This window comes from Prionailurus bengalensis, chromosome A2 (assembly GCF_016509475.1).
Source record: "Prionailurus bengalensis isolate Pbe53 chromosome A2, Fcat_Pben_1.1_paternal_pri, whole genome shotgun sequence".
Taxonomy (NCBI): Eukaryota; Metazoa; Chordata; class Mammalia; order Carnivora; family Felidae; genus Prionailurus; species Prionailurus bengalensis.
Genome location: NC_057348.1, coordinates 17,810,070 through 17,826,163, shown reverse-complemented (window position 1 = coordinate 17,826,163; position 16,094 = coordinate 17,810,070). Strand labels below are relative to the sequence as shown.

The window sequence follows — 16,094 nt, the reverse complement described above, 5'->3', positions numbered from 1 at the left end:
TTTTAAAGTTTATGTATGTATGTTTGTATGTAATCTCTACACCCATTGTGGGGCTTGAACTCACAACCAGGAGATCAAGAGTCACATGCTCTTCTGACTGAGCTAGCCAGGAGCCCTTAATTTTTTTTTTTTTTTAATTTCCTTAAGTAATCTCTAAGACCCACATGGGACTCAAAGTCACCACCCCAATATTGAGAGTCACATGCTCCACCAACTGAGCCAGCAGGGTGCTCCCCCCCAGAATTTTTATAGACATTTACAAACTTATTCTAAAATATATGTGAAAAGCAAAGGAACCAGAATAGTCACAGAAATTTTGCAAAAGAACAAACTGGAGGACTCCCATCAGATTTTTAAATTTCTATAAAGTTACACTTTCAAAGTAGTGTGCTATTAGAGAAAAGGATAGACACAAAGATCCTTGGAACAAAAGAGTCTTGAAATCTATATATATAATATATAAATATAACTATATATATATCTGTATATATAGTTATATAGATATATAGTTTATATATATTGTGTATATATATGTAAGTGTATATATACGTATAGTCAATTTTTGACAAATATGTAAAGGAATGAAGAATGTTTTTTTCAGCCACAAATGGAGCTGAATAATTAAATACCTGTATGCAAAAGAAAGGAAGAAAAAGCAAGCAAGCAAGCAAGCAAGCAAGCTTGATCTATATCTTGCCCTATATAAAATTTAATTCAAAATAGATAACAGACTGGGGCACCGGGGTAGCTCAGTCAGTTAAGCATCTGACTCTTGATTTCGGCTCAGGTCATGCTCTCACAGTCATGAGATCAAGCCTTGCATCGGCTCTGCACTAGGCATGCAGCCTGCTTAAGATTCTCCCCTCTCCCTCTGCCCCTCCCCAGCTTGTGTGCTCTCTCTCAAAAAACAAACCCAAAATGGGTAACAGATCTAAACATGAAACCTAAAACTATGCAATTTTGACAAAAACATAGGGGAAAATCTTTGGGACCTTGGGTTGGGCAAAGATTTCTTAGATACAACATCTCGAACCTCATCTTTTTAGAAGAAAAATTGGACTTTATCAAAACTAAGAATATTTGCTCTTTGAAAGACAGTGTTAGAGTAGAAAGACTAACCACAAAGTGGAAGAAGATATTTGCAAAGCCTTATCTGATAAAAAAATAAAACAAATTAAAAAAAACTTACATTCCAGGAGCACCTGGGTGGCTCAGTTGGTTAAGCATCTGACTTCAGCTCAGGTCATGATCTCACCATTCGTGAGTTTGAGCCTGCATTGGGCTCTGTGCTGACCGCTTGGAGCCTGGAGGCTGCTTCAGATTTTGTGTCTCCCTCTCTCTCTGCCCACCCCCACTCATGCTCTGTCTCTCTCTGGGTCTCAAAAATAAATAAACGTTGAAAATAAACATAAAAAAAAACCCTTACGTTACAAATATATAAACTATCAAAACTCTAACAACCCAACTAAAACAACCCAACTAAAAAATGTACAAAAGGTTTGAACAAATGCTTCACCAAAGAAGCTATCTGGATGGCAAATAAGCCAATGAAAAGCTGCTCATCATCATTAGGGAAATAGACAACAAAACTGTAATGAAAGATCACTACATGCCCATTAGAATGTAAGAAAAAATAAAACAAAAATGGAACAATACCAAGTGGGAATGCAAAAATGTATAGCCCCCTAGGAAAGCGTTTGCAATTTCTTATAAAGTGAAGCATTCCATATGACCTGACACTTCCACTCTTCGGATAAACATGTTTTCATATTTATCTAAGCTAGAAACAACATCAGTGACCCTCAACTAGTGAGGTGATAAACTGTGGTCCATCTACACAATGGGACAATAGTAAAAGGAACTCAGCAGTACAGGGGAGTGAATTACTGATACAGTCAGCAAGGGTGAATCTCAAAACCACAATGCTCACTGAAAGAAGTGAGACACAGGGCTTCTGGGTTGGTTAAACGTCTGACTCTTGATTTTGGCTCAGGTCATGATCTCATGATTCAGCAGATTGAGCCCCGCATCGGGCTCTGTGCTTATGGCAAGGAGGCTGCTTGGCGTTCTCTCTCTTCCTCTCTCTCTGACACTCCCCCATTCTCTCACGCATTCATGTGAGCTCTCTCTCTCAAAATAAATAAACTTAAAAAAAAAAAGCTAGACACAAAGGAATATATACCATATAATCCCATTTACATAAAATTTTAGAAAATTGAAAGTAATTAATAGGGACAGAAAACAGATCAGTGGCCGCCTGGTGCTGGGGATGGAAGGAGGGACACACTGCAATGGAGCATGGGAAAACCTTGGGGATGATGGACATACTCTGGTTTGTGCTTCTGATTAAAAGACTATCGTCAAACTAAAACTGTGTTGGACAACTGGATTCTATTTCTTTGTATTGTTAAAAAAAAAAAATCAGACGGATAAAAGACATAATGCTGCACGGTATGGGACATCATCGGATATGAAGGGGATCTATTTAAAATTATTGAAAGGAGGGGCGCCTGGGTGGCGCAGTCGGTTAAGCGTCCGACTTCAGCCAGGTCACGATCTCGCGGTCTGTGAGTTCGAGCCCCGCGTCGGGCTCTGGGCTGATGGCTCAGAGCCTGGAGCCTGTTTCCGATTCTGTGTCTCCCTCTCTCTCTGCCCCTCGCCCGTTCATGCTCTCTCTCTGTCCCAAAAATAAATAAACGTTGAAAAAAAAATTAAAAAAAAAATAAATAAAATTATTGAAAGGAGAAAAAATAGAAAATATAGACAATCATTGATTAAAATAAATCTAAGCCACAAAACATTATTGGAAGGAGAAAAGCATTTATGACTTAGTAGGCTAAGGTTTATTAGATATGATAAAGAGCAAAAAATAAAACCTGCTAAGCATAGGGGCGCCTGGGTGGCTCAGTCGCTTAAGCATCTGACTTCGGCTCAGGTCATGATCTTTCGGTTCATGGGTTCGAGTCCCACATCAGGCTCTGTGCTGGTGGCTCAGAGTCTGGAGCCTGTTTCAGAATCTGTCTCTCTCTGCCCCTCCCTAGCTTGTTCTCGCTCTCAAAAATAAATGTTAAAAAAAATTTTTTTAATCTGCTAAGCATAATTACATATTATATATGCTTAAATTTTTTTGTGCCTCAAAAACACTGGAAATATCTGAACACAGAGATTTAAATTACAGCTGCACAATACTCCATTATGTGGACATGCCAAAGTAATTTAAACAACATCTTATGTTTAGGCAGTTAGATGGTTTCCAGCATTAAGCAATCACAACTCGTATTGTAATAAACAACCAGTGTATTTATTCATTCATTTTTATTAAATAAATAAAACTTTATTTTGAGAGAGACAGAAACAGCACGAGTGGGGAAGGTGCAGTGAGAGAGAGGGGGGCGGGGGAGAGAATCCTAAGCAGGCTCTGCACTGTCAGCACAGAGTCTGACTCAGGGCTTGAACCCAGAAAGCCCCAAGATTGTGACCTGAGCCGAAAGCAAGAGTCGAACACTCAGCTGACTGAGCCACCCAGATGCCCTAACCAATGTATTTTTAATCATTGGAGGTGTACTGTCAAAGTAAATTCCTATTAGTGGCCCTGGCCCTAGGATATAGGCCCTGGTCCTATATCCTATTAGGATATGTATTATATTTTGTTAGATATTGCCAAAAATAAACATTAGAAGGACAAGCAACAATGTTTATAAAAGACAAGAGCCTTATGTACAGCACGTAAAATCTCAAATAATTTAGATGAAGGCTAGCAACTTAAAAGAAAACTAAAATGGGGGCACCTGGGTGGCTCAGTTGGTTAAGTGTCCGACTTTGGCTCAGGTCATGGGCTCACAGTTCGTGGGTTTGAGCCCCACGTCGGGCTCAATGCTGACAGCTCAGAGCCTGGAGCCTGCTTCAGATTCTGTGTCTCCCTCTCTCTCTGCTCTTCCCCTGGTTCATGCTTGCTTGCTTGCTTGCTCGCTCTCTCAAATATAAATAAACATTAAAAAAAAAATTAAAGGAGCACGTAGGTGGCTCAGTCAGTTAAGCGTCTGACTTGATTCAGGTCATGATTTCACGGTTCCTGGGTTTGAGCCCCGCATCAGGTTCTGTGCTGACAGCTTGGAGCCTGGAGCCTGCTTGGGATTCTGTGTCTCCCTCTCTCTGCCCCACCCCCACTCACACTCTGTCTCTCTGTCTCTCCCAAAGATGAATAAACATTAAAAAAATTTTTTTAAATCAGCTTGCTAAGGAAGTGACCCAAATGACTGACGAACTCAAAAACTGTATAAACCTTGCAAGTAAAGACAGGACACTGAAGATATAAATCTTCCATATCCTGCTGTGGGCAAATAAATGGGAGCCATTTTGGAAAGCCTTTTGGAATCTACTCCAAGAGCTGTGAACATACTCCAAGAACTAACAATTCTCTTTTTGGATATAAGTTTATTCATAGATGTCCTTGAACTTAAAAAACAAAACTAAACCCTCACCTACTATCCCTTTATTTTTTTATGTAGAAATTTAAAATCTTGAAGGGAAGTTTAAGTCACAAAGCAGGGCTTACCAGCTGGGCATCAGGTCACTCCCTATGTGTTCCAGGTGACAGCAGCTCTTGAGGTATGGATAACGGCCTTCCTCTTCCCACATGTACACATGCAGGGAGTCATCCATAGATGTGGTGAGGACATGCAGAGAATCCTTCAAAGGAGACGCGGGATGAGTGGCCCAGAGTCACAAGGCAGAGCAGTGAGCGGGGCAGGGGGAGAAGGCGCATACGGACCGCCCACAAATTGCCGATGGTCCTCTGGTGATCCTCAAATCGTTGCAGCTGGTGCCCACTGATGGTGAAGAGGAACAAGTATGGCCCACTCTCAAAGACGATCATGTTTCCATCACTGGCTCCCATCCAAATAGGACTCTCCATATGAACTGGCAACAGGAAAGTCGCGACCTGATGGGCTGTTTTCATGTGGAACAAACACACGCAAACTTGGGGTCATTTAGTCAGAATGATATCTTTACACGGAATGAAAAAGCATACTCGTTACTTTCATGGGACCTCAGCCTGGTGAGGAAAATGAAGGACAGGCCAGTGGCAGATACAGCTCACTGACCATGGTAACAGGTGCTAGGACGTGGGAACGGAGCGTGGTGGACAGTGACAGCTCAGGCATTGAGGGGGCGTTGGAATCCAGGCCTGAAAGCAGCATGGGAATCTGACCACATCTGCCCAGGGTGTGTCTGGGCAGCTCAATCGGTTGAGCATCAACTCTTGATTTCGGCTCAGGTCATGATCTCACAGTTATGAGATCAACTCCTAGGTCAGGCTCCATGCAGGGCCAGACATGGAGTCTACTTAAGATTTTCTCTCTCCCTCCCTCCCTCCCTCTTTCTCCCAGGGCCCTGGGTGGCTCAGCCGGTTAAGCATCTGACTTCACCTCAGGTCATGATCCCGCTGTTTGTGAGTTCGAGTCCCATATCGGGCTCTGTGCTGATAGCTCAGAGCCTAGAGCCTGTTTCAGATTGTGTGTGTGTGTGTGTGTGTGTGTGTGTGTGTGTGTGTCTGTCTGTCTCTCTGCCCCTCCCTGGCTCATGTTCTGTCTCTCTCTCAAAAATAGATAAATATTTTAAAAAAAATTTTTAATGACAAATAAAAAATATAAAGAATCTCTCCACTCATGCACACACTCTAAATAAACAAACAAATAAAATCATATCTGCCCAAGAGCAGGGTGGAGTGTAGAGGTCAGAGCGTGGGCATCAGAGACACTAACCTGCAAGGGTTAGCCTGCAGCTGAAGAAATCCCCTGCCTGCTTCACACAGACCGTTTACATACATTTATGGCTTCAAAAGAATGCATGAGTGAAGGGGAGGAGAAGCCGTGTTTCCGGTGTGGCACCACCTACCTTGGATGACTGTTCTGCCCCCAGTCCTCTCGGTCATTAGGTCAAAGGTGGTAAATCCTGTCTTTTTGGAAGAGCCTCTTCGGTACATCAATGTTATCCTGCTTGTCCTCCTTGGGGCCCAGCAGGCTCTGCAGCATGACGAAAACGGGATAGAGAGTGACAGAGGGCTTTTGCCTTCCGATGGTTTCAGTAAGCACTCTGTGAAAAAGACCTATGGAGAGATTGTTGCACAAATAGGTGAAGGGGGAGGTAGCAGCATCTCAGTGCAGGAGGGACTCCAGAAAAGCCTCCTTAAAAATCCTTACTTAGTGGGACACCTGGCTGGCTCAGTCGGTGGCACATTGGACTGTTGATCTCAGGGTCATACATGCAAGCCCCACGTTGGGCATGGAACCTACTTAAAAAAAAAAAAAATCCTTGTTTTGTGGCCAAACTTTAATCTGAATCCTAGGAAGCACAGAGTAGTCACTGCTTGTCACTTGACATCCAAGAACCTGTCTTCCTATCCTGCCTGTTGTGGTCACAGAGAGCAAAGCCCCTGCAGCCACACTTCAGGCATGCCACAGAGGTACAAAATCGTCTGGCCACACTGGAGTCCAGATCAAGTTGCCACTGGCTCGACAGATCTCCCCTCCTTGGAGGAGGGGTCAAGGGCTGTTTTGCTTTGGCTGCATCCTCTCAGCTCCTTGCTCTTTGGTGCCCGGTCCACCTGTGCCACGGTAAAAATGGCTTGGCTCAAAGGCCACAGACTTTCTCAGAGTGCCATTCAGAGGTGGATCCATTTTATTTACTTCTGGACTGCTTGGTACTTTCTAGCCAAGGTGGATAAGAGTAAGGAAAGCTAAAGTGAACAAGGCTACCAGAGATCCTCCTCTCTTGAGCTGTCCCTCACTTTCCTCTAGCTCTTTGGCCAATTCAGGCTTCTTGATGCAAATTTTCATGGCTTCTCAATGCAAAGTTTCATGAATTAACATTTGTTTTTGCACCTAGACATCATCACTTCCAAGAACACTGCCTCCTGACTATCGAAATGGATTCTAAATGTGATATGGCCTTTGAGAGGGGGGAGCCCTATGTCTGGTCCTTGCTGAGTGCTGCAGGTTCTCCCACACTTCCTAAACTCCACCTTCCCAATGTTTGACCCTGTCCTCCCGAGGTTAACCCGCAGAGCAACACTCACCCTGGGCAAGATGTTCTGATGTGTCCCAGATGCAAAGACCCATTTCTTGTCAGGAGAGCAGTGCAGAAGGTCAACAGTGTATTTAAATGCGTGGACTTTAGAAACACCCCTGAGCTCAGGCACTGTCAGTGTGTAGATGTCACCTTCAGAATTGCCGACCTGAAACCAAAGCACCACCACCACATCAACAGAAGGAGATGGGAGATTATAAAGCACACAGAAGTCATCACTGTCAGCTGCAAAATATTCTACTGTTTTGGGTGCCAGGGTGGCTCAGTTGGTTAAGTGATCAACTCTTGATTTCAGCTCAAGTCATGATCTTATGGTTTCATGAGCTCGAGCCCCGCATTGGACTCTGTGCTGACAGCACAGAGCCTGCTTGGGATTCTCTCTCTCCCTCTCTGCCTGCCCCTCTCCCATTCATACTGTCTCTGTCTCTCTCAAAATAAACTTAAAAAAATTTTAAGAATATATATTACTGTTTCTTTAATCATATAATGGAGATTAAAACCCCTTGACGTTGTGAGAATGATCCCAAGGAATAAAACTTTCTAAGCCCCAAAGCATTCTTCTCGAGGGTAATTATTCATTGGTACATCAACATTATTATTTTTTCTCAATATCGCCCCAAACCCACAGCTCTCCCTCCATAGTCCCTGTCCAAGGTCATGTACTGTACAATCGACACTTGAAAGAAGAGACATGGATATAAAGTAATTCAGGATTTTTTTTTCCTTTTTTGGGAAGAATGACTAGGGAAATGTACTTGTGGGAGATCAAGGGCCAAGATGGTAGCAAGGTTTGTGTGACCAGCATTCGCTGGTATGTTTTGACCCTCAGGGTACATGGTAGGGATGACTCCAAGAAGATAGACTGTGATGTGACAGTAATGGGGCCACAACAGCGGCCAAGGCAGCAGGCATTTTGTTTTGTGGGTGCCCTCCAGATGCAGAGCTCACTTACCATCAGGAATGGGCCATCCTTTGTGAGACAGACTTCCAAGGAAAAGCAGGCCTGAGACACGGGGAAAGTGGCCAGGGCATCCTGATCCTGACAATTCCACACTTTGACGGTTCCCTCCAAATCCACAGTGAATGCGAGATGCATCTGAGGGAGGGTCGCCAGATGCGTGATACTAGACTGCTGGACGGGGCTTGACCAGATCATAGTGCCCTAGAGGGAAAGGAACATTGTATGTGCCAGGAACTCCTCACACCCACGGTGCTTTCATTCTGCCAGCGTTTATTTGGAAGTCTCCTCCAAATTAGAGCCGTTTCTTGCTTCTGGGGAAAAACAAACAAGAAAATACCCCCTTGAGAGGGTAGTGAACACAGAAAAGGAACAATACAATATATTCAAACAACAGAAGAGCTCACTACATGATAGGCATAAAGAACGATCTGACTTCTGGGCCCAAATCAGTTCTGCCTCTTTTTTTTTTTTTATTAATAAAAAAAATTTTTTGTTTATTTTTGAGAGACACAGAGAGAGAGAGTGTGCATGCACGTAGGGGAGGAACAGAGAGAGGGAAAGATTCTAAGCAGGCTCTGCACCATCAGCACAGAGCCCGGTGCGGGGCTAGAATTCACAAACTGAGAGATCATGACCGGAGCTGAAATCAAGAGTCAGGTGCCTAACCTACTGAGCCCCCCAGGTACCCCAGTTCTGCCTTTCTAATGGTGTGACATTTGGCAAGTTACTTATCATTGTGGCTTCTTACACGGCTGTTTCCATTTCATAGCACACGAAACATACTTAGTAGGAATCCAAAGAATATCCAGTTCACAGTAGGATCCAAAGAATATCAACACTCATAATTGTTATCCATCATCAATCTTGTATGTTGCAAATAAGAACGGTTTCCTTTCTAGATTTTCTTTAGTTTAAAAATCGTGAAGTATATCAAAGAGATAAAAATACAAAAATAAACGTAAAAATTGTTACAAAGTGTTCATATAACTACTTTTTTTTTTTAAAACATTTGTTTATTTTTGAAAGAGAGTGTATGAGTAGGGGAGGGGCAGAGAGAGGGGGAGACACAGAATCTGAAGCAGGCTCCAGGCTCCCAGCACAGAGGCCGACGTGGGGCTTGAACTCACAAACTGCGAGATCATGACCTGAGCCGAAGTCAGACGCCCAAATGACTAAGCCACGCAGGCGCTCCATATAACTATTTCTACCTGTACTTGTTCTGTTTACTAACCTCTCTACCCTTTCCAAATGTCACCACCATTTGTACTCTTAACACTAAGAGGCTTCCTGTGTAGTGTTATCTATTGCTTCGTAAATCATCCCCAAATTGGGTGGCTTAAAATCAAAACTAGGATGAGATATCACCTCATACCTGTCAGAATGGCTAAAATAAAAAATATAAGAAACAAGTTTCAGCGTGGATGCAGAGAAAAAGAAATGCTCGTGCACTGCTGGTGGGAATGCAAACTGGTGCAGCCACTGTGGAAAACAGTATGGCGGCTACTCAGAAAATTGAAAAAAGAACTATCATATGATCTAGTAATTCTCCTACTGGGTATTTACATAAATAAAACAAAAACACTAATTCAAAAACATGTATCACTCCTAGGTTTTTTGCAGCATTATTTATAATAGCCAAGATATAGAAGCAGCTCAAGTGTCCATTGGTAGATGAATGGATAAAGAGTATGTGGTATATTTAGACAATGGAATATTACTTGGCCATAAAAAATAATGAAACCTTGCCATTTGCACCACCATCGATAGATCTAGAGAGTACAGTGCTAGTGAAATAATTCAGAGAAAGACAAATACCATATGATTTTACTCATAGTTTACTTTAAGAAACACAAGAGAAAAAAGAGACAAACCAAGAAACAGACTCTTAAGTACAGAGAAGAAACAGTTACCAGAAGGGAGGTGGATGGGGGAATGGGTGAAATAGATGATGGGGATTAAAGAGTACACTTATAAGGGCACCTGGGTGGCTCAGTTAAGCGTCTGACTCTTGGTTTGGGCTCAGGTCATGATCTCATGGTTTGTGGGTTTGAGACCCACGTTGGGCTCTGTGCTGACAGTGAGGAGCTTGTTTGGGATTCACTCTCTGTCCCCCACCTCCACCCCTGCTCTCTCAAAATAAACATTGGAAAAAAAAAAAAGTACACTTGCCACAATGAGCACTGAGTAATGTATAGAATTGTTCAATCACTGTATTGTATACCTGAAACTAATATAATGCTGCATGTTAACTATGCTGGAAGTTGTTTTTTTTTTTTTTTTTTTAAATAAGCAAAATAAGTAAAGGGGCGCCTGGTGGCTCAGTCGGTTAAGCGTCCGACTTCGGCTCAGGTCATGATCTCTCAGTCTGTGAGTTTGAGCCCCGCGTCGGGCTCTGTGCTGACAGCTCAGAGCCTGGAGCCTGTTTCAGATTCTGTGTCTCCCTCTCTCTCTGGCCCTCCCCCGTTCATGCTCTGTCTCTCTCTGTCTCAAAAATAAACGTTAAAAAAATTAAAAAAAAAAATAAGCAAAATAAGTAAAAAATAAACCCTCTCCAGGGGCACCTGGGTGGCTCAGTCGGTTGAGCTTCCGACTTGGGCTCAGGTCATGATCTCACGGTCCGTGAGTTTGAGCCCCGCGTCGGGCTCTGTGCTGACAGCTTGGAGCCTGGAGCCTGCTTCAGATTCTGTGTCTCCCTCTCTCTCTGCCCCTCCCCCGTTCATGATCTGTCTCTTTCTGTCTCAAAAATAAACATTAAAAAATTTTAAAGAAATAAGTCTTTTTAAAATAAGCCCTCTCCAAAAAAATTGGGTGGATTAAAACAGAAGTTTTTGTTGTCTCAGTTGCTGTTAGAAATTCAGGTGCAGCTTGGCTAGGTAGTTCTGACTCAGGGTCTCTTAGGAGGTTGAAGCTGGCTGCATAAGGACGAAACTCGAGATGGTTCACTCATATGGCTGGCAAGTCGGTGCTGGCTACTGGCGGTCCTCAGTACTTCACCACACAGACCTCTCTGGAGGACTTCTTAAGGGTTCTCATAACATTATTGGCTGGTTTTCTAAGAACCGATGACTCAGAGAGGAAGTGTTTTTTGTGACGTAGCTTCAGAAGTCATACACCATTCCCACAATATCCAATTGGTTACAAAGGCCAGCCCTATTCAGTATGGAGTGGCCTACCTAAAATCGGGAACATGGGACATCTTAGAGGCTGGCTGACACAGCCCACCTGCAGTCCCTAATAGTCACCTCTGGCCTACATGCAAAATACACTCACCATCTCCCCAGTGCCCCCAAATAGTTCACCATTACAGCATCATCTCAAAATCTAGGGTCTCATGGTTTAATGAGAGGCTCTTTAGACTCAGTTCATCTTGATGTGAAAACCTTGAACTAAATATACAAGTTATCTTTCTACTCCTCCAGCCCCAACATACAAGAGTAGGGTATTATAGGTAAGGATAACATTATAGACCCTCTCATCCAAAAAAAATAAAGGGGGAGGAAATGGGGGTAGGGTGGTGGGAACCACTGCTACACAGAACATTTGAGATCCAATAGAGAACATGCTGGTAGTACGTTGACTGGGATTCAAGGCCTGGGAGAGATTCTTCAGGACTCTTGGCTCTGTCTTCTGAGTTCTCCTGCCCTTTCCATATACAGTGGTCCACTTTTTCAGGGAAGTGGTTTTTGGAGCTAGCTTCTTCCCTGTAAAAGTTCAGGATTCCAAGTCCTCTTCTCCTGTTACGATATCTCAACCTCTTTAAGTTCAAGCTGGCAGCCTTTCTGTCAGTAGGAGTCTCTGAAAAACTCTGTGGGTCTCCAGAGAAACTTACTGAGTTTATGTCATCAGACAAGAGCCACATTCACAAGTCTTGGAGATAATTCTCTGATACCCTGGGCTGCCAAGGGCAAACTTTGAGGTCCAGTGCTTGTTTCAACAGCTCTGAGGCACTCCACTTGGATCTTTCCGTGGTCTAAAAAAAGAATGGGGCTATGGGCGCCTGGGTGGCTCAGTTGGTTAAGCATCCGACTCTTGATTTTGGCTCAGGTCATGATCTCACTGTTCTTGAGATCAAGCCCCATATCAGGCTCTGCACTGACGGCGTGGAGCCTGCTTAGAATTCTCTCTGCTCCTCCCTGACTCTCGCTCACTCTCTTGCTCTCAAAATAAATAAACTTAAAAAAGAAAGAATTTTGCAGTCACCCCTTTGACTTCACCTTTACAGTATGGTTTACAGACACTGCCATGGATTGATCTTGCTTGGAGTTGACTTAAGTTTTAACGTCATTTCCCATCTTGAAAGGCTGTGAATTTTTAGAACCAGCAATCCTTGGCTCCCTTTTATTTGACAGCCCTCACTTTATCCTCTCCCTCTTACTCTTGTGTTTTGCTCCAAGCAGCAAGCAGCAGCCAGCCTTCAGCATTCTGCCTGGAATTCTCCTGAGCAAGATCATTCAATTCAGTGGATATATTTGCTAGTTTCCACGTTACCCTGGGTGACAGTGTTGCTCAACCTTCTGCAGCTATGTAGCAAGGACCCGGTTTCCTCCAGTGTCCAATAACACTTTTTACATTTTCCTGTGTGTCTTCACTGGCAGCCTCACGGCAGCCAGTTAGGTTTTTGCTAACAGTCTCTCCAAGGTCCAAAACTCTCCTCAGAGCTTTCTTAGCTTCTTCCCACTGCCTGATTCCAAAGCTTCTTCCACATCTTAAATTTTTGTTATGGCAGCACCCTACTTCCAGGTAGTAAAAACTTATCTGGGGATGCCTGGGTAGCTCAGTCGTCTGAGAGTCTGACTCTTGATTTCAGTTCAGGTCATGATCCCAGGGTTGTGGGATCAAACCCAGTGTCAGGCTCAACGCTGAGTGTGGAGCCTGCTTAAGGTTCTCTCTCTCTTGTGCTCTCTCAGCGCCTGGGTGGCTCAGTTGGTTAGACGTCTGACTTCGGCTCAGGTCATGATCTCATGGTTTGTGGGCTCGAGCCCCGCATCAAGCTCTGCGCTAACAGCTCAGAACCTGGAGTCTGCTGTGGATTCTGTGTCTCCCTCTCTCTCTCTGCCCCTCCCCCACTCACACTCAGTCTCTTTCTCTCTCAAAAATAAACATTTTTTTTAAAAGTTAAGATTCTCTTTCTGTCCCTGCCCTTTCATGTGCACATGCTATCACTCAAAACAAAACAAACAAAAAAAAAACACAAAAACCAAACACACACACACACACACACACACACCAAAAACAAAAAATCCACCCTGTTACCGGTTGCTGCTGCCTAACAAATGACCTAGCAGCTCAAAGCAATAAACACTTATCTCCTACAGCTTCTGTTGGTCAACAATTCAGGAGTCGACTCACTGAGTGGCTCTGGTTTAGGGTTCCTTGCTAGGTTGCAACATGTTGACTGGGGATACAATAACCTGAAGGATTGAAGATCAGCTTCCAAGATGGTTCACTCACGTGACTGCAAGCTAGTGTTGGCTGTTGGCAGAAGGCCCGAGCTCTTTGCCACATGGATCATCATCCACTGGGCTTCAGGGACGTGGGACTGGTTTCCCTAAGAGCAAGTTATGCAAGAGTGTACTTTTCTGGTTTATCTTCTCAGCTTTACTGAGATGTAATGGGCATAGAACATTGTGTGACTTTAGGAGTATCCTTCTAGACTCTTAGTTCATCATTCTCCTACCACCTCAAGTATTCATAAAGAGGTATTTGTCATACTCTAGAAGGCCCTGTGTGACAAAGAAGCATTATGTAGGTTTTTAAAGTTTATTTTGACAGAGAGAGTGTGTGTGCGCACGAGTGGGGAGAGGAGGTGGGGGAGAGACAGAGAGAGACAGAGAATCCCAAGCAGGCCCTGCACTGTCAGTGCAGAGCCCGACATGGGGCTTGAACCCACAAACCATGAGATCACAATCAGAGCCCAAATCAAGAATCAGATGCTTAAATGACTGAGCCATCCAGATACCCCAAAGAATCAGCATATAATAATTTTTACAGGGAGAAAAGAGAAGTCCAAACAGGGCAAGCCAAGAAAATATAAAAATTTGGGCCCCATGTTGGGATTTCCCCATTCCCTATCCAGTGATTCTTGCACTACTTTTACTAATCCTGATATGTAAGACCGTTGTGCTCCTTGGCAGTGATCGGAGTTAGAGACCGCTTTCTGAAAAATCCAACGTAACAAGTGCCAACAGTTGACAGGAAGTGGGGAGAATAGATAGTGAAGATCCCAGCGCCCAAAGTTTCTTTCACAGTCATTGCACGTTACCAACAGAAATTAAGTCCTTGCACACATTTATATCTAGAAACACACATTAAAAAATGAATTTTCTGTGTGTGTCTGTAGACTAGATGAAAAGGTCACAGATTACCAATTAGAAGACCTGCTCTGAAACTCTGTTCCCGGCACCATTTCCTAGTATCGTTTCTCCCCAGCCCCCATTTCCTGCATGGAAGACGGACACGGGCATACATTACCTGTGCTCATCGGCCAGACTCACCTCCTGCACATCCCAGGCATAAAGCATGTGCTTGGACGACACGGTACAAATGATGGACTTCTCCCGTCCACCCATTGTGGGGCCATTTCCTGACAGATAAGCCATAGGTCCTATGATTCCTAGAAGGAAACACAGACAATACTTGAGGGATGATGCAGTCAAATAAAGAGAACTCTGGAAAGATAATTGTAAGTTTTCCTGCACCCTCTTGGGAGAGTTTGGAGAAGAGAAGAAGTTGGGTGGCCTTCAGAGTCCTCCAAAAATGGGTTCCCATTGCAGACTGGCCATTTGGGAGACACTGGCCAATTGGTTTTTCTCCTTCATTTCAGTTTCCATAGATATAAAATGGGGATAAAAACGTCACCAGCAGATAACTGTTCGGAGTTTTAAAAGAGGTACTAGGATGGGGCACCCGGGCGGCTCAGTCGGTTGAGCGTCCAACTTCAGCTCAGGTCATGATTTCATGATTCGTGAGTTCAAGCCCTACACTGGGCTCGCTGCTGTCAGCACAGAGCCCTCTTTGGATCCTCTGTCTCCCTTTCTCTGCCCCTCCCCTGCTCTCAAAAATAAAACATTTAAAAGATAAAAATAAAAATAAAAGAGGAATTCGGAATAAAGCAAACAGAACTTCTGTTATTTAAGTTTCCTTTTTGTTTAAAATTTTTATCCTAGGAGGGATGGGAAGTCTGCGGAGAAAGGGAGTCCTCACAGGGCCTGATCTGATCTTGTGACCACAGGGGACAAGAGAAGAAGCAGGGAGACCAGGGACAGCTACCACCGCAGCCCAGTCCCACCAAGTTTTAATCTTCTTTCTCCTCACTGAATGAAAACGGGGGGGGGGGGGGGGGGGGGGGGGGGGGGGGGGGGGGGGGGGGGGGGGGGGGGGGGGGGGGGGGAACGGGGGCGGGGAGAAAATGGCGCATTTCTTAAAACAAGTTTGTCACGGTCCTCTAGGCTCCTCCTACCCCCATACCGAGGTTCCCAGTTGCTTCTTTGAAGATAAAGTCCTCTGGTTGCGCCAAGGCCATCTGATACTCCTGCTTTGTTTGTTTGAGGAAGAATTGTTTCCACGTCTGTGAGCCCAGGCACTTGGAGAAGTTGCAGAAGCTCCATTTCTTCAGACACAGGTTTCTGGAAACAGAGTCATAACACCACCCCCACCCCCACCCCAGGCTGCCCCCCAGTCAGTCCACCTCCTCGGGAGCACTGGTCTCACGAACCCCTCCCTCTCTGTGAGCGTCACTCACGCCTCTCAAGACAGGGCCACCCGCAGGCCTCCTCGGTACGCAATCCAATCGTCTTCCCCCATGAGACACACCTGCCTTCCCGCCTTGCCCTTGCCTTGCTCACCTCCACAGGTGATCGTTCTCGGCAACTCTATTCCATTCCTGAGGGGGAGAAAGGAAGGGGTGAGCAGGCAGTCAGTCCCCAAAGGCTGGCTGCTCCTCTGCTATCATTTGTTCTGGTTGCAAGGCCCACACTGGTTCACCAGCCAGCATCCCAGCTCTCATGGCCCTCCCCGTCTGGGGGGATGGGGACAGGGTGACAGC

At 44.6% G+C, this 16,094-nt stretch overlaps 1 protein-coding gene across 4 annotated transcripts in view; it reads right to left on the bottom strand.

The window, feature by feature from the left end:
* The window catches only part of FBXW12 (F-box and WD repeat domain containing 12), a 76,843-nt gene that overhangs the window by 4,896 nt on the left and 55,853 nt on the right, over positions 1-16,094 (bottom strand). For 3 of the 4 annotated variants that reach the window (XM_043587308.1, XM_043587309.1, XM_043587311.1), the window contains 8 exons: positions 15,895-15,932; positions 15,518-15,675; positions 14,545-14,663; positions 8,042-8,251; positions 7,079-7,237; positions 5,899-6,109; positions 4,772-4,950; positions 4,556-4,689 (listed from right to left, as the gene is read on the bottom strand). In XM_043587308.1, the coding sequence (XP_043443243.1) occupies positions 4,556-4,689; positions 4,772-4,950; positions 5,899-6,109; positions 7,079-7,237; positions 8,042-8,251; positions 14,545-14,663; positions 15,518-15,675; positions 15,895-15,932 (1,208 nt within the window). The remainder of the gene's footprint in view (positions 1-4,555; positions 4,690-4,771; positions 4,951-5,898; positions 6,110-7,078; positions 7,238-8,041; positions 8,252-14,544; positions 14,664-15,517; positions 15,676-15,894; positions 15,933-16,094) is intronic. The other variant, XM_043587310.1, reaches the window with a different exon arrangement.